The sequence below is a fragment of the Euprymna scolopes genome, chromosome 15, assembly GCF_053919585.1.
Source record: "Euprymna scolopes isolate OS-2025 chromosome 15, ASM5391958v1, whole genome shotgun sequence".
NCBI lineage: Eukaryota > Metazoa > Mollusca > Cephalopoda > Sepiida > Sepiolidae > Euprymna > Euprymna scolopes.
In genome coordinates this window covers 36,151,694-36,177,435 of record NC_136496.1, presented here as the reverse complement: position 1 = coordinate 36,177,435, position 25,742 = coordinate 36,151,694, and the positions used below count along the sequence as shown (strand labels likewise).

The following is a 25,742-nucleotide window of genomic DNA, read 5'->3' as shown; positions in this document are numbered from 1 at the left end:
AGATTCTTTCTATCGATCCGGTAGATATCTCACTGCTGATGCAATTCTCTATCTATATAAGGGCCAGGTATGTCCAACGATGGAATACTGTTGCCACATCTGGGCAGGAGCTGCTAGAAAGGACTTGTCCTGCCTTGATAGAGTTCAAAATAGACTTCGTAGCCTCGTAGGAGATGTCCTTTTCTCTTCCCTACAACCTCTATCTCACAGAAGAGATGTTGCGAGTTTGTCTCTGATGTATCGTTATTTTCATGGAAAGTGTTCGACTGAGCTTCAATCTATGGTCCCCCCTCGCCTAACTTTCACAAGAAACACTCGTCTAGCTGAAAACACTATCAATAATTCCTCCCACTCTTTATCTGTGTCTAAACCTAAACATAGATTCCATGAACAAAGCTTCTTTCTTAGAACTGCACGCCTGTGGAATTGTCTTCCGTTTTCCTGCTTTCCGGCTGACTACAATATGGTTGTGTTCAAGTCTAACGTAAATAAGTTCTTGATGAGCCATTCCATATAAGTTATCAAATTTACCGAATTTTCATTACTAATGATTACTATATTGTCCAATCTCTACTGTATACTCTTTAACCCTTATCCTTGAGTGGCCTCTTGGCCTTGATAATGTGGTGATGCCTATGTAAAAAAACCCCAAAAAAAAAAACCTCTTTCATGCAGGAAGGGTGATGGTTTGATCATGGTTTTCACCACGTCGTACTAGTGGTAGACTTCAAACTAGTCTTCTTCCACCTCTTCTTTGGCATTTTCGTCTACTATTTTATTGCCAACGATGCCACGCCACAAGGCTGCTTCTACTGTTGTTATTGTTGCTGAACTCACAGATGTCATGGGCAAGTTAGCTGCTGAGTCATGGTGGGTAGGTCTGATGTCCCTTTTCATCATTCTCATACCAGGTTTGAGGGGAGGTTTCTTTTTCTTAGTGATGAGTCCAATTATCATCATTAAAAGCCATTCAAGGATAAGGGTGAATGAGATGGAATGATAGTTGAATAATTAAGAATATTATGACGATTGAGAATGACAAATGGAATGAGCTGGTTGATTGCTTTGATTACTTATGGGTTCAGTTTATATACATACTAGCAGGCTGCCCAGCGTTGCCTGATCATAAAATGCACAAATATCATATTTTAATTCATACAGAAACCGAGACATGTGTATGCGAGTATTATGTTTTTTTTCTAAACAGTTCACTTTTTGTGGTAATAAAAAATTTTTTTAAAAACTCGAGCCGAGATCAAAACCAAAACCTAAAGACAGTGAATCAACTAAGATAACAATTAAACCAGCCTGACACGATCTTTAAAAAGTGTTTTCAAATCTACTTATACTTAACATAAGTAATAAGTCATATGAATGATTCGTGCATGCGCATTCGTGAAACAGTTGACAAACAGATAAAAATCTGATGACCCCCCCCAAGTACCAATTTTTCAATTCTGACCCCTTAGTAGCCCCTTTTTTCCAGATAAAAGCCCATTAAAAATTTTTTCCACATGTCTGAATATCCTATATACCAAATTTCAAGTCTGTAGATTAAAAATTCGTTGAGTATATAGGTTGAGAATTCTCCTCATACAAACACACACACATTCTCACTTTTATAGATATATAAATTTGTTGGCATTGAATTTAAAGATGCAGAGGAGCAGTCCTATGGTAATGTGCTCCACTAATAAGAAATGATGGAAAGTAGCTCTGTTCGTGGAACTTCCATCTCATGCTAGGCGCACTTAAAGGTGAAAATTAATACTGGGCAATTCTTTTCAGTTGTGATAGAAGAGTTCTTGCTACAAATTGGTAGTTGGTATTCGTGCGAATGCAAGGACAGTTTATCAACACATGGTCAGAGAGTCCCCTTACACTTTACATTGAATAAGAAAACAATATAAAAGTTAATTAATGAGAGTTACTTTACCAAAGCAATATGCAAATTAGTTAACCTTTGGACCTCGGCATCATACATATAACTGAGTATATTATATAGATGTAGATTTGTTGATCTACATTTAATTTTGTGATAACTGATGTCTATGTTAAAAAATATTCACATCAGAGTTGGTCCTTATTTTCTAATTATTTTTATGTATAGAGAGATAGAGAATAGAAAGTGATAGACACAATTGCACATGTCTAAAATAATAGATTAGACAGACTTTAAGCATATGTTAAAATGTTAAAATAATCTTTAAGCATATGTTAAAAAGTGTATTCTGTGAATAATAAAACAAATACGAAGAAATAATTGGATGAAACCGATTTTATGTAGATCAACAATAATAATGATTTATTATGTAAATTACAAATGAGGAGGAATTTAATTGACTGTCACTTAGCGAACCTCCATTGAATGTTCCTGATTTCTTGTCTATTTCCAATGCAGAGGTAAATAAATGCTTCTCTTTGGAAGCAAGGGAGATAACTAAGTTTTGGATACAATATTTTTTCCTTATAATTTAGAAAATATTTAATTATTTTTTTTTAAATATAAAATATTTAAAAGTATTATTATTTTCTACATGGAATTTATTATCCATCTAACAGCATGCAAGATTGAAACAGCATGTTGAGATTAGTACAAATTAATCAAGTTAGAAAATTTTAGTTCGGATTTCAGTTTACATGATTTAACATTGCAAAGCATTTATCAACTAGCAGGGTTAATTGTCATTGCCTGGAGCCAAAATGTAACCTATCTCTATCAAAACTTCTGTCTCTCTACAGCTCTTTCTTTCTCTCCTCTTTCTCCTTCACCCAACCCATTCCTCTCTAAATGGACACACACACACACACAGACAACTCTCTTTTATATAATAGATTCCTTTTGGAATTAGTACATATAAACACTGAATAATTAACCCCCCCCCCCAAAAAAAAATCTGGCACAGTTGACCATCAAAGAATGAATAATTTTTTCTAAATTTTAGATATTATTCATCTATGTCAATCCTGATCAAGAATATACCAACTTTGTGGGTGTTTGTTTTGTAGTTTTTTTTAAAAACTTTTAGTTTTACATCCAGACACGCATATACATAAACAACTGCCCTTTAATAATAGATGAATTTCTCCATCAGTTTACTCTCAAAATACCAGTCACTGATTTTCAGCCTATCCAATGTATAATAATCATCTTTGAAACATGTATACATAGATTAAATATACAATGGAAACACATTGTTCCCATACTAATAAAATGCACACACACTCTCTTAAAACGTTAAAAGGTGAAAGGTGTGAATTGGCAGAGGAGTTTGGTAGAGTCTGCAAAGGTCAACTCTTTCAACTTTGACCTCTTGGCAACCAAATTTTTTCCCAAAACTGATTTAAAAAGCTTGCTGCATGTTTGAATATCCTTTATGTAAAATTTCAAACGTTTAGACCCAAAATTGGCTGAATAGTTTGCTAGAGACAGCAAAGGTCAAATCTTTTAAACTTGACCCCTTGGCAGCGAAATTTTTGCCCCCCTCCAAAAAAAAAAAAAAAAAAACGATTAAAAAGCTTGCCCTATGTCTGCATAGACTTTATGTAAAATTTCAAATGTTTAGATTAAAAATTGGCTGAGTAATTTGATAAAGACCACAGAGGTCAAATTTTTTTTAAAACTCTGACCCCAATTTTGACCCCTTAACATTTATCGTTTTGGGCTCAAATCAAATTAAAAAGTTTGATCCATGTCCAAGTAACCTACATCTAAAATTTCAAATGGTTAGACTCAAAATTGGCAGAGGAGTTTGGTAGAGTTTTCAAAGGTCAAATCATTGAAGTTTGACCCCTTGACAGCCCAAATTTCTGTCCGAAAACTGATTAAAAAGATTTTCCCAAATCTCAATACCCCTTATGCCAAATCTCGAGTTTGTAGACTGAAAATTGGCAGAGTAGTTTGGTAGGGAAATGTACACAGACAGACAATTTCACTTTTATAGATATATAGATAAATGTTATTTCGCCAAATTTACAATCCAGGCAATATGAGGTAATTTTGTAAGTTTACGTACATGCATTTTAATGAGTTAAATAATGGTGAGAGTTGAGGACATGCAATGCATGGATAGAAATGATGTGAAAATTATACATTGTTGTTCTTGTTATAGCATTCTAGTTATTTTGTAGCTAATATCAATCATCATAGACCTGAAAAATTTTGGTTTTTAATTAAAAAAAAAAGAAAATGGATGAAAAATATTTTATATTTGTTCTTAACTGCTAATTCTGATTGTAAAAGTAAAAAAAAGTTGGGAAACATGACATTGATGGCTACTTCAGCTAAAAGTTAATGATATTGAGTGGCTGTCCAGAATTCCCTCATGTTAAGAATACAAAAATACAAAGAACCTTTATGATATAAATACCCATCACAGAACACAAAGATCACGTTCCAAAAATCATGTAAATTGATCAAGTAATTTTTTTAAAACGATTTTAAGTAATTACTGGTAAATCAGAACAAGTACAAAGTTAAAAACAAACAAAAAAATCTTGGAAGCTCGAATTGGCTTATCTCTCTTTGTTGTGCAAGCATTTGTTTAAGAAATTCTGCTGCAAAAATAGACGTGTTTTGGTTCTTCGTTATTGTAGCGAAATTCAATATTTGATTTTCTTAGTTAAAAAAAAAAATACTTGATCAATTTTCATGAATTTTGGAATATGACATTTTCATTCGGTCACAGGTATCTACATCATACAGATTTTTCTTTATTTTTGCTTTATTATTACAGAGGAATTCTGGACAAAAACCTGATATTGTTACATTTTGTTATTTTTCTCAGCCTATTCTGAAAGTTATATTTTTTTGTTATGCTTTCTTTTCAGAAGAAAATCCCAATGATTTATAGAAGTGTTAATAATATTAGAAAAGCAATCTTGAAAAAATAATAAAATTTTGACAATTTTTTTTTTTATACATTACGTTCGTTTTTGTGGATACTTAATTAGCTGGTTCTGCAATTAACATGAAAATATGGAAAATAAAAATAGAGAATAAACCAAGATTTTAGGATGTAAATGTTTGAAGATAGTCACAGGTGCTAACAATTTTCATTTGTCGCTGTAAGATCTCAGTAAATTGTTTTGTGGAGTAAACAAGTAATTATGAAAAATGATAGGACTTTTCCAGTGTTAGCTTGAAGGAATCACACAGTTTAGGTAGGATAACCTTAAAAAAAAAGAAAAAAAAAAAAAAAAAAATTGTTATGAATTTTTTATTTGTAAGCCAAAAAAAGGTTCTTTTAAGTCTATTTTTTATAATTTAATCTCAGTTCGCAAAATCCTCATGCGCATCAGTGTCTGCAACTGCTCTTTCGGATTGTTTTTGTTGCTATGTAAGGATTTGTTTAAGAACTTCTGCTGCAAAAATAGACATGTGTTTTGGTTCTTCTTTGTTATTGTAGCGAAATACGAAAAATAAAATATTGAATTTCAAGTGAAACCAATGATATCTATTCAATTGTCATGTCACAGTAATGAAAATATCCAAAAATTACAAAAAGCGATAAGCTAGAAAATTAGTTATTAATGAAGACAATTAGCGAAAATCAGGTTTTGCTAAATTGGCCAAAGATTTTCAGTTTTCAGAAAAGATTTACCTCCCTTTTCTTACAATTAGAACTCTTTGGTTTTTTTTTTTTTTTTGTTTTTTTTTGCAAAACTCAATTTTCGCTAAGTTGTCTTTGAAAAAATAAAAACCAATTTCATTAATAATTAATTTTCTACCATGTTCATTACTGTGACATAACAATTCAGTAGATACCATTGGTTTCACTTGAAATTCAATTTTTCAATTTTCGCTACAATAATGAAGAAAGACATTTTAGTGGATATATTTGCTTTTGAGATATCCACTCATAATATAAGGACCATTTTCTCTGCATCCATCAGTCACGATTTTTGTAAATGTAACACAAGAAATACATTGCAGAATCTCATTTTGATAATGAAATATCTTAACTTCTCTTAGAAATGAAAAAATATTGAATCAATCCTGAATAATAATTTCTCAACAAATCAGCCAGATGTCATTACTAAAAACTTAAACTGAAACCTTGAGATCTTCAGTTCGATATTCTACGAAGTGAGCTATTTAGATTTATTTATAAATATATATTAAAACATTACCTTAACAAAATAATTATAAGTATATGATTTACGTCATGTTTCATAACATATCTATAAATATATATATATATATATAGTCTTGTTGTTGAGTGTATAGTGTATAGTCGAACACTAGGGTCAAATAGTCTTTGAGGTTTTGGCTGCATCCCAAGAGAAAAGATTGGAATTGGAATAAATACTGTGAAAGAGTTCAGCTCACTTTGGTTTTCTGGATGGAAAATAGGTTGTATGTTAACCCCTTTTTTATCAACTTCTATCATATGCTCAGCTCACTTGAGAGATGGCCTCTGATTGGACAAGCCAGAAGTGAAATTGAATGCTTTCAACCAATCAGCACCAAGCTTAGAAATTAGACACAGACCAACATCATTACCTGCAAGCTGTCGCTGCTGTGGTCATCTGTAATAAATAAGTATCATGTGGTGGATAATTTGTTGCTTTTCACTCATGACAGAAGGAGGGAGAGGGTACCACCATTAAGAAACGTAGATGCATGAAAAAAAAAAAAATTTTTTAAATGTAAGAAAGACCAACCTGTTTCTTGGTATTTTCTCGCCTCAGGACAGTCAATCAAATCTTTGTTATGTAAATTAACAATGGAATTGGCAATTATTTGAGCATTACTTCGCATATAGCCACCGCTTGTGAGCATGATTATTGGGATGTTCCGTGACCTCACAGCTCTGAATACAATTGAGTCTCGCGTTATAACTCCCTGTAAAAAAAAAAAAAAAGAATGAATTAAGAAAAGGTATTTATCCAGTTTAAAACCCAATCTTTGGCAATTTTGGGTCTGCATCTTCCAGCAAGTTATGTAAACAGTTGGATAATGTTTAAGTGAAGACTGCCAGATGATTAATTCAAGACCTGTCCCCCTTTCCTATGTTAAGAATGGCTTTCTATTTACATGTTGACATAGCGTGTTGAAAGCCATTTTTGATTTAAGAAATTATTTTTGATTTAATGACTTTCACGGTTTCATTAAAACTTGTCTTCTGACAGTTGATTGGATAATCGCTTCAGCATCTTCTAGCTGTTAATGTAACTTGACAGAAATGCTGAGATGAGATTGGATAGTAAACTGGATAAATACCCCATTCCCCAAAAAGAATTCAAATAATCCGTTTGAAATTTTTAAATGAATTTGATTTACTCTGAATGCTATTCTCATCTTAATTGTTATATGTATTTACAAAGTTTTGATGTAATTTCCTAACCTTCTTCAAATGCATCTTTTTGAATTTGGGAAGTTTTTAGTCAAAATTAGGAATCTTTATATCTAAGTCAGAAACCTGTACGAAAATATTTGAACCAAACTTTTTATTTAATCCACAGAATTAGGTTGTTCTCATTTTGTTAGCCGTGTAAAAGTGTTAATTCATGTTATTTATATTGCGTGAATCTTCACGAACATATGGTTTAGATGACAAGTCTTCTGAAGGCTGAAGGTTCAGTGCTTACGACATTAGATAATAATAACAAAAACTTACATAAATTACAAATTTACAAGTTATAAGTTACAATGCTTACAAAACAAGAACAATCTATTTTTGTTTATAAAATTAAATAAAAAGTTAAGTTCTAAATTTTATGAAGGTTTCTTTTCAGTCAGAATTAAAAAATGTTTTCATTTTATCTGTTATTCATTTTTTAAATAAATTGAATCAGAGTACATTATTATAGTGTTAATAACATGGCACAGCAATAATAAATGAAAATTGGCTAGTCAGAACCAAAGCTTAAATAATATTTAGATTTAACTATTAAAATCTCATAAGATAATTTTATATTATGTTTCTCGTTATTTATATTTTATATATATTGTAATTGCTTGCATAGTGCTAACAACATGATACAACAATAACAAATGAAAATTGGCTATTTATATTTTACATATATTGTTATTTCTCAAATTCTAGTATACATAACAACTGGCCCATTAGAAATAATGGTAAGACTAATGGGCTTGGAGACCAGGGTTGAGTCATAAAGACCTCAAAAATTGTATTTGATGTTCTTTTACTAAACACCCAGCATCATAAGGTGGGGACCAAGAGTAAGTGGAGTGATCTCAAGAAAGGAGTGGTGACCTCCCCTACACTTTAGTGTAGTAGCTAATGAAAAGGGAGCCTTTGAGTCACTATTTTTTTTTTTTTTTTTTACATAGAAAGTTCTTATAACTCTGCTAAGCATTCTAATCTTGAAGACAGCTTGTACATTTCCAGTTCTACTCAGCATCTGTTGTTATCTTCATAAAAATCATTCTTCAGCTATATGACGTCACTTCCTACCTACTTGTCTCTCCACTTTTGTGCTCACACTTAAAATTCTCTAGTTATACTACTTGCACAATTATCGGAGGAAAATATTTTTAAAGTTTGGTAATCAAAAGAACTTACATTTGGAGACACTGCAAGTCTTCCTAATGGATCACCGTCTAATACATCTGTTCCAGCATTGTAGATAACAATGTCTGGTTGATATTCATTCAAAGCACCTGCAACATTCCTGGGAAAGTAAACAGAAAGAAATAAGATGCTTATCCAGAGTTACCATTCTATAAAAAAAGAAACAAAAATTTGTGTGATGTATGTACCTGTGATGCAAAGAAAATATCGTACACACAAATAGATCAAGTACTTTTATTTTTAAATAAGAAAATCACATTTTATGACTAAACTATGAGCGGCAATTTCACCCCTGCCATCTGGAGAACAATCTGAAGAAACAAGCGAGATAATTCCAAATGGGGGTTTGTATTACTGTACACATAGATTCGAAAAAGTTTTCAAAAAACAAATATATAACAAATAAATGTTATCAAAGGCAAGATAAATTACTTTTCTACCAAACTGGATATAATTTTCGTATTTTTATTCAATTTAACATGTTTATTCAGCTCGAAAAGCATACAGTGTTTACTGATGTACTGGAAAATTCAAAATGGCGGCCGACTCTCTCTTTAACATGGTAAGTTCGGGAAAAGGTGTTATAAATAATAAACTAGACAAAATACTATTAAAAACCACCGAATATATGTCAAGTTATGTCACGGTAACATATATTGAGCGAATTTCTAACAGTATTTTGTCTAGTTTATTATTTATTACACCTTTTTCCAAACTTACCGTGTTAAAGAGATAGTCGGCCGCCATTTTGAATTTTCCAGTACATCAGTAAACACTGTATGCTTTTCGAGCTGAATAAACATGTTAAATTGAATAAAAACACAAAAATTATATCCAGTTTGGTAGAAAAGTAATTTATCTTGCCTTTGATAACATTTATTTGTTATATATTTGTTTTTTGAAAACTTTTTCGAATCTATGTGTACAGTAATACAAACCCCCAAATGGAAATTTAGAAAACCATTGTTAATATGGGAAGAGGGTGTATTTGAAAAATCCGAATTCGCTTAAAAATAATATTCTTTATAAAAATAGAATTACTTGAACACGGTGCATGGTTTTCAATATACAATATTTTCTTTCCGTCACAGATACGTACATCAAAGCTATTTTTCTTGATTTTCGTTTTTCATGTGGGGGAAAATTCTGGAGATGCATGAAAAATAAAATAATTTTAAAAAATGTTTGAATATTACAAAAATCACAGTAAAAATCTCAGTATTGTTTTTACTCAAGAAAATAATATAAATCATTATATATATAAAGATTTGTTGTTGCCATTTTTTAATGCTATTAATAACTTTAAAACGTTTTTTTTTTTTGCTACCATAGCGTTTTTTTAAGATCTATAAGCTCTTCATGTTATTCATATGTATATATAAATGAATCGCAATTCATTTATATATACATGTTATTTTCATATATACATGTTATTTTTTTCGCTACCTTAGCGGTTTGTGAAGAGCTATAAGTGTTATTCATATATATGAATGAATTGGGATTCATTTATATATACATATGAATAACATAAAGAGCTTATAGATCTTAAAAATCTGCTATGGTAGCGAAAAAATAAAAATAACAGCGTTACAGAATTGTTCATACCAACAAATCTTAACTTTAAAAGTAATAAAAAAATCACGCATTCAAATGGTGATCGATTGTGGAACATTTGTACAGACTGCGGATACTGGTATTATGAGTTCGACGGCTAAAAGCTATAAACATGCATGATCATAGATATATTTTTATGCATGTAAATAATATTTAATAATAAAAATATATATCCTAGCTGGCAGCCCCGGCGTTGCCAGGTCATACAATATGCTTAAACACAATATTTTAATTTATGCAAATTGTGTATAAGTTATTATAGAACCAATCCTTTATTGATTACTATATATTACAAGGAATAATTTGCCTGGTGAACTAATTCGCAAAAAAAATTAAAGAATGATAATAATGTGATTCAAATTTTGTCTGTGTTTGTTTACGATATCATGTCAGCTGATATTTGGGCATGACGATGAATGCCCTGGAAAAGTCACTTCTGATTAATGTTTAGTTTTAAAATATACAAACAAAGAAATGATTTGCGACGATTTAAAATTGTACCTTTTCTTTTATCGTAAACTGAACTCATTAATAAGAAAGAATTAAATTAAAATGGCGAGGCACATTTGGGCTTGAACAAGGAAAAACACACTTAAATATTGAGGGGGGGTGGGAGTTAAGCAGTAAAATGCTTGTTCCAGTTATATTTAAATTTCTGCTTGTTGGTACACAGGGGAAACAGATGAGCAGGCTGAAAAAAGAAGTTATCAAAGTAGAAAATCTCCCTGTATCTTTAGATTTCTACAGTGAAGAGGTGGAATTTTGCTGCTAGTCAAGTAGGTCAGACATAGTTATATTAAAAAGGTACAAATGGGATTAGTTTGTTGGCATGCATTCTGTAAAAGCACTTGTAAGACAAGCACAAAGATGTAACACTGTGGCGATGTGACAGAAATTGGAGTTTGGAAGATAGTGTGAGATCTATCGACTTCGAAATTCTTTTTCGTACCTCAAACAAGAGGAAGGACCTAGTGATTAGTGTACCAGCCAAGATGTTCCTATTTACTTGCCTCTCCATGAGGGCAGAGTTAGACACAAAGTCGGTTTTTAATGTGGGGAAAATACAGCTCCTCCAAAAAGGAGCAGTCTGGATAGAAACAAAAATAAAAATAGCCTCCATCTAAAAGGACATCTCCTCCGCTGATCGAGGTCAGAAAAGGTGAAGTGTAGTATTGAATGTTAGCTTTATAAAGATATAGGATGCTAGTAGGTGTGTTTGTAGCAGACTTGGCAGCATCTTCCATGTACTTATTCTATTTCATGTTGCTTGAGAATGCCAGGTCGAGGAGTTGGAATTTCCCAAAAAGGGTACTATCAGTCATAACAATCAGTAGTTGGTTTCTTATAGTCGTCTTAGAAGCATCAAATGTTATGATGTATTTTTGGTCACTACAACTTTATTGCTCAACTTAACTTTATCGAAATCTGGTGCATTAACTTAACATTGAACAACAGAAATGATTGCATGTTTGGTGCATAAATTGTTAAATATTAGTTAAAAAAAAAGAAAAAAAAAAAAAGAAAGAAAGAAATGAAAAACTCACGTTTCTACTAAATTTAAATATTCTTCGTCACCTGTAAACGGTTCCAGTTCAACTTTTCTTTTAATCGCTTCTGAAAAATAAACAGGACGACTATTCAAAGACAAACGGTAAAAAGTTGAATACAAAATACATAAGGTAGTATTTAACATGATATATGAATATACAATATAGATATAATTACTACAAAATTAACATATTAAACTCTCAATGCAAAAAAAAAAAGACATGCATATTCGGGGGTGTAGATATGGAAGATACATGAGCAATGGATTGTGACCCTATGTTCGTTGAGTACTGGGGGTGGGGTAGGAAAAGAACAAAGAATAAAGGACAAAAGAAAAGGAAGTAGATTTAACGAATAATAAAAGAATTTATCAATAGACAATTGATAGGAATTTGTTCTTAACGCAGACAAAGAGAAATAATGCTAGGGTTTAAAGAGTGTGACGAATGGCGATAGCAAACGGACTGAACAATGGACTAAGGATCGAACAATAAAGCCAACACTTGAAGCGGGGGGGGGGGGGGGCAGTCATATGCTTAGTCAGTTGAGGCTTGAACTCCAAGGTGGACAGTTGGAGTTTTAATGCCATTGAAGACGAATCATAGTTTGGACCAGATTGAGAATCCTTGAACAGACAGATTAATTAATCAACTAACCGATGGAGACGGCCTTGACAGTAGATATAAATGTCGACCTCAGCGTGTAGAAAGCAGTTTCACACACACTCAGATGCTAACCAATATATATGTGAACTATCAGTGTCTATGTTTTTCTTGTGTTTTGTTTATTTTTTTTTTTACTTGTGGACACATGTGCATCCCTACCAATAGTCACTAGTGAACAAGACAGCAACACGGCCAGAACTAGAAGATAAAGATCAAGGAGAAAGCCACGGCACACAATGTTTGGGGTCAACAACTTGTTGGTGGGGCTACGTGCAGCCATAGGATAAGTAAATATTATTCACATTTTAGTCGGGGTATTCTGAGAGTCTGGTCAACTTCTACCAAAAGACGCTTGATAGAGACACAGCATCAAGTTTTGTGAAAGCTATCTGGAGATGGCAACTGATCGAAGTACGTATGACAGCCTTGAAAGCCCAGCCAGAAAGAGGATATTGTTCTAAATGAGCGGAACAAGATTTCAGAATTTCAAACCGGAAAGCACATTCTTTTAACATTGGTCAGAACAATTGAAGGTAGATAATTCATAAACAGGAGGTTTGGAATATCTATGGTATAATGTCAGGAGTATGGTATGTTCTGCATGTGCAAATAGATCTCAGTGAATGTGTGTAGGGGGGTGAGGTGGAGTTAGTTATCGTGTTGGAAATCCTCTAGAAAGAGGAAAATTCACATGTTCAGTTTTGTGGTAAGGGAGTCAGGTGTAACTCATTTTTTTATCATATTTATAAGCAATGCATAAAATAAGTGCAGTGGAATTAAAGGTTGAGAGCAATTGTTTCTTTACATTTTTTTTATTTAATATAAAGTTACAGAGCAACAAAGGAGAAGGACAAAAGTGAATTGGGATATAGCAAAAATGTGTGGATGGACAAGTTTTTGAGGTTGTTCAGCAATTTTGTTATCTTGGGGAACTGGGTGGAACAGGTGCTAGTGTGGTAGCTAGAATCCCGATTGGATGAGTTAAGTTCAGGGAACTTTTGTCATTACTAACCAGCAGAGTGTTACCACTGTTAACCAAGTAAAGCATCTATCAGGCATGTTCATGCAGCGTGATGGAAGTGAAACCTGAATAGGGGATTTTAAAACTTAGATCAGTTGGGATGTTTAAAGCCGTTTCTGCTGCTTAATCGGTTAATCTATTTCCTTTGATACTGGTATTCAGCAGAAAATAATTTCATTTTTATCTACGCTAATGGAGTAAACATAACGTGACCCGTTACTTTTTAACTGTGTCATTAGAGTTCAAAGTATCCAGACCCACACGCTGTCCAGCATCGCTACAAAGAACAAACAAATAAAAAAGGAAAGAAATAAAAATCCGACTCAATAAATGAAAACGCATTTATTCATGGTCTTTCCAAAATAACGCATTTCATTATCTTGCAAAAGTCTTTTCATACACACGTGCTTTTTAAAAGTCTTTCTTCTCACCAGTGCTTTCTCACCCCCGTGCTTTTTACACCAGTGCTTTCTCACCCTCGTATTCGCACGTCCATCTTGCATGGCACACACTTTGCTTCTCTCCTCAACCGCCTGGTGTATTTTCTTCTCCTTTTCTTGTGACAAGCTCACGTACACTTGCTAATTTATGTGCCTTAATGGCTGCTGCTGCTAATATTTTCGCTAGCCAGCTATCCTTCGGCTGCTGCTGATTTTCTCATACATGCTCTGTTACATAAATAAAGGATTCAGTTTGACAAGTGTTTAGGGTTCTAAGTTCAAAAAGATCCACCTGAACAAAGCCGGAAGTTTGTGAAAGTAACACCTTAAATAGGAATTGTAGTTTGAAAAATCCAAATGTTTATAAATGGAGAACCATCTTTCTGTAAGCAATGATTTTTTTTTGTGAGCGGTACATGTAAAATTGAAGGAGTATAACACCCAAGACACGTCACTTCTTCCTAAGAAAGTTCCACACTCAGCGGTGTGACTTGAAAGTCTGGGTCCTGTGAATTTTACATTTTAAACATGAAACTACAAGGGTAATTCCAAAAAGTAAGGTCTCCTATTTTTTTTAACCCCAATACTAAAATGTTGAAGAGCTATGAAGACGAGAGTGGTATTATTTAAACGAGCAAATTTTTGTGCTTCTGAAATTATTTTTCTATATAGCTACCAAAATGCAAATGTAGGTCAACACAAAAGAAAATCTGAAAAGTTACTTTTTTATTGAAATATGATTATTTATGAAATTATTAATAGTGAAAGTAATTTTTTTTATATAAAATAAATTCATATCAACATGAAATGTTTTCCTTTTTACAAATACTCAAATGAATTTTTTTTTAACGTATACATTTATTAAGGAAAATGTGTATTTGTCAAAATATATGAATTTTTCATAAGACATTACTGGTACATCAGTCTATTGACCAACCAGATCAAGAAGAGAATAAGGATCCCAATTGACATGAACCAAAGAGAAAAACAAAAAGACAGATTTCAATCAACACTGGTTTGACCTTGACTTTCGCACCCACACATGACCTCTGTAAACAAATATAAAATAACAGACGTGTTTAGATTTTCACGACCAAGATTTATTATTATTTTTTATATATTTCCCAAACTTTTTAATAAAACTATTTTAACAAAACTTTTTAATGATTGACATTTTATTTTTTTTTAATAAAGAAAAACCTCCTATTCCAATCTACAGTATTCCACTTTGATCGAAATCTGTCCTTTTATTTTCCTTGTTGGTCACATACATCAATTGGGGACTTATTCCCTTTTTGGTTCAGTCAACCACTGATATTTTTATACTGTTACCGGTTTCAAAGATATGCTAATAAAAAATGGATCAGCTGTTGGTATAACTTCTTCAGCTTTTTTATTCATAACTGTTTGTTAAAAATAGTGATATGTTGATGTAAGCAAGAAAGTAATACAGCAGGAACTGGCTGGAACATAATATAGCGAGGACAGAGTGAAAAAAACTTACTTAGGAGGAAGTCCCATGTCTCAGACATTATGTCCTTTTACTAGATCTAAATAATACAAAGCACGTTCCAAAAGCAATGCCTCTTATTTTTTTGATTTCTGCCTGAAATTCATCTCTCTGTTGCAGATATTGACAGTGTAAAACTAAGAAAGCAACCCCTGTCATGGGAATGCATTAGATGCAGAGATGTGTCATTAAATTTCTCCATGCAGAAAAAAGTTGAACCGATAAATATTCACCGGTGCCTTTTAAATGTTTACAAAGCCAATGCAGTTGATGTCAGCACAGTTAGCAGATGGGTTTGCCAATTTCAGAGAGACAAAACACGCACCAGACTTTTACGATCAGGGCATCAAAAGAGCAAAAGTGCATTAAGAACGGTAGTGACTATGTAGAAAAACAAATTCTGGAGCACAAAAATGTCACTCGTTTTAATAGTACCACTCCCATCTTAGTAGCTCTTCAATGTTTTAGTTTTTGAGTTAAAAAAAATAGGAGGCCCTACTTTTGGAATGCCCCTTTTTTTATGAGAGGGAAGACCTTAAATAATATAAATAAAAAGTGCTCTGTACCTTTATTGAGCTTAATATAAAAGAAAAGAAACAATTGCTACACATCTATAAGCAGCAAGTAGGTTAAAAAATGATATTCTCACTTTTTGCATAGCCATCAAACGGGTAAATTGTTCGGTTGTAGACATCCAGGACATATGTTTGGGTATCATTGGCTTCAAGAATATCTCGCTGGTATCCATTACCCTGAAGAAAAAAAAATAACAGATTTTTCGAAGATGCACATTTTGTGATGAAAATGGTTTAAACTTAAGCATGGCAGCCCCTCCCCTCCCTCCAAATTACTTCCAAACACTTGAGTCAATCTAGCACAAATTACATCTAAAGTTGTTGTAACAATCAGGACACATAAGTATTAAGCCATAGCGGAAAAAAACCTTGAGTGTTGTAATTGAATGGAACTAAAAATATAAATAACAATTGTATTAACAGTATTATTTCCATTGTTCAGCTTACTGTTTTCATTTCATCTTGGATTTTATTCGCATGTTTCGGTTGATGTAACCCCAGATTTTTTCCAGTGAGTATTGTCGAACTCGGGATACTTTCTGTTGAACTCGGGAATCTGTACAGAATTTCAAATGGAAATCTTTATTTAATTACGAATTACTTGAGACTTCTGTTTATGACCGAGAACAAGTTACCGTCTTAATGAATCAAAATAAAATTATGAATTAGATAAAGGGTTCCATTCAAAACTTCTGTTGATGTTCAACAGTCCATTTTGTGACATCATAAAAAAAAATTCTCAACTTACAAATGAGTTGTTTATTATTCAAGAACTTAAAAAAATTTCTCTCTCTCTCTCTCATATATATATATATATATATACATACATACATGATGATTGCAACGTCTTGTCAGATGAGTGCCACTCCCTCAGATACTTAAAGTTCATGAGCCCAAAAATAACTTCTCTCGCCACAGGACCATTTTTATAGACAAATCCCTGAGGGAGTATCTATACACAGATGATGTTACAGAGTCTTAGCTTTGTACAACAGCTCTCTCTCTCGGTTCAAAATGTTGAGCAAGATAGCCAGCAACAAGTTGAACTGCAGACCAGTTTAATGTGGGTACTGGTCTCCTGCTTTATGGTTTTTTAAATCAGAGATTTGCTTCTCCTAGAAAGGTTGCCTTCACCACAGCTTACAGGAGCCCTCCTCACCCCAACACACACGGTGCTAGTTGGCTGTTGACCCCGAAAAATGGTTCATTCGCCCTTTGGAAGGTCTTGTTTTTAATCCTTCAGGGAGACTAGCCACCCTCCTCACCAAACAAGTTTAGTGGGGGAACCAGTTTAGTCGCCGGTGACCCGACCATGAGGCAGATAGTACTGGGTTACATGGTACCAGTAGCATATGACATGACCTGACACACATACATACATACATACATACATACGCATGCTGCCTGGCTTTGCCTGGTCATAAAATATGCTTAAATATGATGTTTTAATTTATACCAATTTCATATTTATTATTATAGAGCCAATTCTCTATTACTTATTATATTGTACCCATTATAAAGTAGTGATTTCCAAAGTTTTTCAAAAATATGATTTAGGTGCCATCAGCTAGAATCGAAATCAAAATATTTAGCTTTCCAGCATTATTTGCTACCATCTGACTTAAAAACACATGGATATCAAAACTTCAAAAATTAATGCAGTTAATCATAAATGTATATTTGTGCATGCGTAGAGGATACACATTAAGTTGCCTTACGCCTGCTAAGTTCCAATTTTTTTTATTTTGGCCACTTAACTATTTTTACCCAGTTAAAAACCAAATCGAATTTGTTCCAGTTTTGCATCCCTACATATCAAGTTTCCACTCTGTAGACCAAAAATTGACAGTAGTTTGATAGAGACTGTTCTGTTGATATATATATATATATATATATATATATATCTTTATTTTCACAGATAAACAACGTCACAGCTCACAAGAGCCATGACAGCCAACAAACCGGACTTGAGTCTTGGACTTCCGGTTTGTTGGCTGACATGGCTCTTGTGGGCTGCGACATTGTTTGGCTGTGGAAATAAATATATAATCTCTCACATTCTGAAAATTATATATATATATATAATGTATATACAAGCAAACGCATACACATGTAATTATTTTTTTTTTTATTTAAAAAAGAAATATTGAGCACTATTTTCATTACAAAAAAATATTTGTAGCCCACTAATTTTTGATAAATCAACTCACCTGGTGAGCATCAAGGTCTATTATCATGGCCGAACGGACGGTGTCAGGATGTCTTTCTCTCATAAACTTGATCGTTAGCGTGATGTCAGCATACGCACAGAATCCACCTCCCTTGTTTGCTGAACAATGATGGAATCCGCCGCCCAAATTTATCGCCCAACCTCGATGCAAGGCAATTTCACCAGCCTATAAGAAAAAATAAAATGAACATGTAAAATAGTTATTTGGATTTTACAAAAAGAAATCAAAGTGGAAACTTAAGTGAATGAAATATTAAAAAAACATTTTGCTCTATTATCAAATTGTATTTCTGTTTTATTTTTTTTTGTTTTTACTATTAAAAGAATAATCTAGCTTGATCTCTGATGTGTTATGAATCATTAAAATGATTCAATGTGTTAACTGTTGAAATTCATTTTATATGAACAAAATTCTGCTGCAGTGACATTTTTTTTAAGTGTAATGGTTAAACTGATATTACATTTTAGTCACTGCTTATCAAGGCCCAGAAACCATTCAATGATGGTCAGTGATGGTGGAAATTGGATAAGTTAATTTATTTTAGTGGGCAGCTCAACAAGAACTTGTTTATGTTTGACCTGAAAACGATTATGTTATAGTCCGGTATTTTGTTTCTACAGGCAAGTGTTTTATACTTGTTTGAAGCCTGCATTTATAATTATGTGCTGAAAACTGTCTTCTGGACCAAGGCAGCAAACATTTTTAACTTCAAATAAATTTTGAACAGTCATAATTCAATGGATAATTGCACTACAAAAATAAACTTATGTTGCTGAATTTTTGTAATGTGGATTGATACTTTTTATTATTCGGACTACTGTTTTCATCTTGCGTGTTATTGTTGTATTTTGGCTGATGTGATCTTTCTGTTAAACTTTGAAATTGGCATGGAATTTCAAGCAAAACTTTTGAATTAAATAGAGTGTTCTGTCTGAAATTCTGTGCAGACCCAAAGTTCAATAGAAAGAGTCCCGTGCTTAACAAAAAGGCTCCCAAAACACGAAAATAACACTCAAAATAAGAACAATGGCCCAAATAATCAAAATAATACAAAAAAATAAATTTAGTATCATTGTTTATATTTTGCAAAGATTTATGTGGCCATATTAATTTTTTTTAGAAGTAATAATAAAATTTTGTGTTTTGGATATCTAATTGAATTATATATTTTTTTTAAATTTATTATTAATTGAATATTTATTGAAATCAAAAATGCAATATTTTTACTAATTCTGTTATATATTGTGCCTCTATGAAATAGGCAGAGTTTAGTTCAACTTTTTTCTTTTTTTAATTTATCATTTTGTTCAAGCTGGGGATGGGCTATCCTACCAGATGCCAAACATTCACCTGCTATCTCATACTTTCCAACTGAGAGATTAAAAAGATTCTAGCCATCCCTTTAAAGTACAATTGCTTGAATCTCTCTTACACTTGGTTCATTGGGTATATTTGCCAGATAGTTTTTGAAATTTGTTTTTTACGAGTTCAGTTGCTCCTATAATTACTGGAATGATGGAGATCTTCCCAAGATTCCAGTTTCTTTTCATGTTGGGTACTTGTACAGTTTAGTCAAGACATTAAAAAATGGAAATATCGAAAAAAGGTTATATTTCACGTATCCGTTATGAAACGAAGTTCTCCGAAAAAAAATTTCACTTTATTTCATAGAGTAGTTTTTTTTTTACAGCGAAAAAACAATTTGCTATGATACCGAGCAAAAGGTTCGATTTTTAGGAAGAAAAGCTAGAATTAAAGATGGGAAGGGAGTGTCGGCGCTTTACATTGAGTTATCTCCCCGTGGCATGCTGTTCAGCTTCAGCAAATTTCACAATAGCTGACTTCAACGTGCTCTCATAAGAACGTGTTTTTCCGCTGTAAAAAAAAACAAAAAACTCCTCAATCGAATTAAATGAAACTTTTTTTCGGAGATCTTCAGTCCAAAACAGATACGTACAATATAACTTTTTTTTCAATATTTTCATTTTTTTAATGTGTTGACTAAACTGTACAAATATAGGATCTTGGTATTTCGTTATCTTTTTTTCCCTCTCAGCTCTGTTTAACCACGCATCATTGGGGATATTCACTTCTTAATTCTCCTTTTTACTTCAGTCAAAGTTCTCAGAAACCAAGGGGCCTTTTTCCTGCAGCTAACACTTAATCTCTGTATGAGATACGTAAACATTCGAATATTCCATTGAAGTTCCCCTCTACTTCTCAAACGCTGAGTAAAGAAGTTGAGAACATAATTTTCCTCTAATTGACCATTTAAATATTTTATAGTATACCTTCCTTGTGGTCTTTTTGTCTTATAATTACTGGAACGATAGATATCTTCCCAAGATTCCAGTTTGTTTTCATGTCGTACATATGACCTTGGCATCTCATTTCCCTCTCAGCTTTGTTTTGGTTCATTATCAGTGTGAATTTAAGAGTGTATCAACACTGCCTGATGACTAATGGAAATATCTCCCTAGACAAACCAGCTAGATGTAGGTGTTGATTACATAAGAAATTAGATCACATGTTGAAGGATTGGAACAGAGTTTGCAAGGCAGTCTTGCGTCAAGGGAACCAGGAAGCAGACATGCCCAACTATGAAGGAACCAAAATAAATCTTCTCAAGAGTGTCTGTTTGTCAACAAATTCTTAATTTAGATAGGTAAAATAAGTAAGAAGAAATATCCTTTATAAAAGGTTTCATTTTTGGTCTCTCGCCCTGCAATGTATTTTTCTCCCAATAAAATCTTTAAATCATCAACAAGTCTCTTGTGTTTTCATGTATGTAGTTTGTCTTTAGTAACAGAAGATCAAGCCACTGGACAATCAACGATACAAACCAGTGGCCATACGCAGGTGAAAGCGATGATAGAAGAGATGGATCGAGACACATAGTGACATACAATGACTTTATTGAATTGAACTGTTTTTCTGGATTGCTCGCTGGCAATAACAAACATGTGCAGCAAGTATGCGTTTGCTGAATGCACAAGCACACATGTTCCCATGTTTTCCTTGCTTAACATTTATTGTAGATTCTTCTGTTCATCGAAATATTACAATTCTACCAATTATTACTAGAATATGGGTTCATATTAATAAAATTATGTGACCACTTCTCAAGTGTCCATGTTTGTCATCCACACAAAATTTACACATTGCATTTTTTTATTTTTTATTTACTAACAAGGCTACCTGCTGTTGCCCAGAGCCATAAAAACACAAAAAGAGTTTAAAAAGTGTTTATATTAAAATCCGTCTCTCTATCTTTCTCTCTTCCCCTGTTTTTACACATCCTTCCCCCCATCTTTCACCTCCACCTAGTCATTCTTCTCTATTGAAAATAATAATGCAAGTCATTCACTCCTCTTTTATAATAAAATAATGAAAATGGCTGGAAAAACTGACCAACTCCTGGTGAAACCTGGTCCAGTTGATGACCAGAGAAAGAATAATTGATACAATTCATCCAAGGTAACACTGATCAAAAATATACCAACCATGTGGGTGTTTGTTTTATAGTTTTTGATTTTTTAGCTGGACATATATGCATGCAACTACCCTATATATAATAGATTAATCAATTATTGAAATAAAAATACAATAGTACAAAAACAAACTTTAACAAAATTTTATTTAAATTTAATCAGGATTGCATTTATTTTAAACAAATAATCCAGTTTTATTGCATTATTTTCATTATTTCAATAATCTATATATATAAAAGCGAAAATGTGTGTATGTATGTATGTATGTATGTATGTATGTATGTGTGTTTGTGTCCCTGCTAGTCTTATATATATTTTGTGTAACTTGGAGTAAATGCTGCATGAGCTCCAGACAGAATTTTCATTTGCTATTTTCTTTTGTCCGAAAATTGTGATAAATATTTTATAACTTACCAGAATGGTTCCGCCAGTTTGAAAGCGAAATGGCTGAAGAACATGTCGTTGAACCAAGAAGTTGGGCACCATGAAAACAGGAGGAATCTCCACAATCTTTGCAACACTCAGACTACTCTGCAATTAAAACATTAAAGAGATAGGAATGAAAAATAATTAACTTCTTATTAATATTTTTTAAACCAATATTTTTAATATATTTCTGGTAATGTTCATATACCAATAAAATCAAAATTAAGCATGCATATATTTCCGCAAAATCAAGACAACCAAATATAAAATGAGAACATCATATGGTGTATTTCCTTATGCGTTACAATTGTTTCATAATCATTTGAATAAATTCAAATATTATATCATTTAAAAATATTCCAAAATAGCTACTCTTCAGACGGCGAAATATATTTATAATACTTATTTTAAACTATTAAGCAGTTGGACTCACCTCTTCACCAATTTTCAGATTTTTTTTTTTTTTTTTTGCGATTGTCTTCGAATTGATTATTTAACCCACTTTCGTATTTCTATTTTTATGAAACTTCAACAATTCACTATTTTTATGTTCAATTAATCTTTTTTTTTTTTTTAATTTTTTATAATTAATTTTTCCAATTTATTTATTTTATTAATTTATTTCCCAAATACTAATCTAAACAGCTTCAAATTCTAGTTTCTATTTATACGTTTAACTATTCTTTTCTCAATCCGCCATAGTTTCGCATAAATTTTATTTACATATTACGTTCTATTAGTTGATGATTTTTTCTTCATACATTATTTCTTAATGAATTATAATTAAAAGGTATTTAAATAATATTAATTAAAATTTATTTTCATCCCTTACTGTTTATGTCAATAATTTAACTTATTAAGTCTTATCATTTTCTAAGTATAATATTTTTTATCTTTTTTCCAAAGTTTATTCATTTATCGAAGTTACATGTATTCTTACTTTAATATTTTGACATTAGTATTTATTAATCGCCTTTGCTTAATTTAAAACTAATATTTTTAATCTTATCCTTTTTATATAAATTTAGGTTCCATTTCTCCTTTAATTTGTTTCAACTTTATATTTTGATTCAATCTATTATAATCCATCATAATCTGTCCATCTCCATATCACAGTTACTTAATATTTGATTTTTTTTAATTTCCTCTTGTGTTATTGACATTATATATATATATATATATATATATATATAAGAGAGAGAGAGAGAGAGAGAGAGAGAGAGAGAGAGAGAGAGAGAGAGAGAGTTATGAAAATATATATGGCAATTAAATTACACAGAAGTTTCTGTGTTTCTTCCTTGTGAAGATTCATCAGACTATTGCAATAGCCTGATGAATCCCCCGAAGATGAAATGCAGAAAATTCTAATTAATTATCATATATATTTTCATAACTTACTATCTAGTTCTACTCATGTATTAAGCACTGTTGAAGTAAATACTGAAAAATAGATGCATAATCATACACTAGCAAGGAGATCCGACATTGCCCGGGATTGAATGATGATCAACAAATGTTGCACACTCCTATATTTTTTATTGTTATGGAAATTAGTGAAATATATCGATTGATTGCCTACTCTAATCGGGGAACCATCCTGATGCATTGAGAGAAAACTTCTCATGCCGCCCCTACAATGACAGTCCACAATACGTTGTAGTCTAGATTGCACTGTAGAGAACCTACTGTTGATTTTATAAAATTATTTTTATATATAATAGCTTGAATTAAAGTTGAAATTTAAATTATGCTTCAAGTGTGCTCTAAATAGAAATGTTCATTTCGAACATATATTATATGTTGAGCCTTTCGGCTTGTGTGGTAATAACACTTCTCAAATGCACTAGTGATGTTAGGCCGTCTAGGGTGTTAACTTCGGTCAAAACAGCCTGTTCCTGCTTTCATTGTATTATTTTGATACTTATTGAAGACATTGTGATATAAAACCTATCTAAGAACACTGCAGGTACATAAAGTAGATTTGTGTGAAATTTCATAAAGATCAGCCCAGCCGTTTGAGTCCATAAGAAACAAATGCACACACAAAATTCCTTTTACATAATAATAATATATATGTGTGAGGATGATTAATCGGAATCGTGAATCAAGAAAATCTGAACTTTTTAAGGTATTGAAATCGGTATCTTGGGACTAAATTGTGACTATTTTCCAATGCTAGAAACAATTCTTGTAATTTTTTATTATTTGGTTTGTTTTTGTTTAAAACTTAGTGTTCCGTTACTGCTACTAAAAATAAAATGGTAAATGTGTTAATTAGTGGTGGGACGATTAATCGGAATCGGAATCGTTAATCGTAAGAATCGTGTATTTTGGGAGGTATCGGAATCGGAATTGCATCGTTAAAAAATACCTTAATTTTCCGATTCCTTCATTACGATTCTTTTAGTCTGATGTTGAAAAAAAGAAAAGATTTCCTGATATTTCTAACCGCAAGAAGAAACGAAAGAAATTCATTATTAACAGGGTAATGCTTAGTTCCCCCTCCCTCCAAGATTCATTCATTCAGATCTATTGTAATCAAAACTACAAAAGAGTTAACTTGAAAAGAAGTATGCAGGGCTCTACATTGCGAGTAAAAAAAAAACCGCTTATCTTTTTGGCGATTGTTTTTTTTTTACTGACAAATCTTCTAATACTGAATGAAAATGCTTTTTCAACTTATATTTTCTTAAAATAAAACGAGCAAAGTCAAATTATTTAAACAGTAAAAGGTTTAATAGAACAATATACTTTTTTTTCTTTTTTTAAAAGAAGGCTTTTGGAAGAAATATCTCTAAAATGAAATTGATCACGTTGTATTATTTCGCAAACTTTTGACTGTAGTCGGCTTCTTTTGAAGTTTCAAAAAAATCGACCCCATACCTATCTCTTCCAAACCTAAAGTTATTAAATAACCCCTTCGTTAATTTAAGGGTAATTAATTCAATTCAGTCAAGTTTTTTTTTTTTATTTCATTGAAATAAAATCCATTATTTTTTTTTTCTCCAGAAAGATAAAACCCTGAATTTGATTATATTAAAAGCAGAATAATATAATCTTTTTTCTAGAATTTTAAATTGAAAATTAAAAGTGTTTTGCGCGGTTTTTTGCCGAACGAAAAAGAAATTAATATATATATTTTTAAAAGGTTTTGTATTCAATTAATTTTTATGTCTAAATAATATTTACGATTAATTAAATAATTTCATTTTAAAAAGTATTTATAAATAGAATTTTACTTAAGACTTATAGTTTAGCAATATTGAACCGCATCAACCATGTGTGAATTGAACACAGTCAACCAAAAAAAAATTCAAAAGAAAATGCATATTTGCATTTCATCATGTAAACTTTTCTACATTGGTTTCAAAAATTAAATTCTATAAGTTTTTTTTGTTAACTACCGGTTGGTACAATTTACCGCCCCATCCCTTTATATTTTTTTCTTTTTGTCTTTTTTAGCGGATTATTTTCAATTAATTATCCAAATAAGTGACTAGCTTTAAAACAAAATTTAATAGTAAATTATTTGTTTACAGATAAACTGAATTTTCTAATATGGCCCAAAGTCCAAAAAAAGTCTTGCATGGAAACTTTTTGAAGTTGATGAAGATGATGAGTTGAAAGCTATTTGCAAAGTCTGTCAAATTAAAATATCGCGAGGAATAAAACCATCTACCA

General features: G+C 31.9%; 1 protein-coding gene across 6 annotated transcripts in view; it reads right to left on the bottom strand.

Annotated features, from left to right (window-relative positions):
- Positions 1-25,742, bottom strand: part of LOC145293781 (histone deacetylase 11-like) — a 104,964-nt gene that overhangs the window by 23,204 nt on the left and 56,018 nt on the right. For 4 of the 6 annotated variants that reach the window (XM_080140316.1, XM_080140319.1, XM_080140315.1 and 1 more), the window contains 6 exons: positions 22,050-22,166; positions 18,124-18,309; positions 15,988-16,090; positions 11,699-11,768; positions 8,532-8,640; positions 6,667-6,847 (listed from right to left, as the gene is read on the bottom strand). In XM_080140316.1, the coding sequence (XP_079996442.1) occupies positions 6,667-6,847; positions 8,532-8,640; positions 11,699-11,768; positions 15,988-16,090; positions 18,124-18,309; positions 22,050-22,166 (766 nt within the window). Of the gene's footprint in view, positions 1-4,927; positions 4,960-6,666; positions 6,848-8,531; positions 8,641-11,698; positions 11,769-15,987; positions 16,091-18,123; positions 18,310-22,049; positions 22,167-25,742 lie in introns of all 6 variants that reach the window. The other 2 variants (XM_080140321.1, XM_080140320.1) reach the window with 1 other exon arrangement.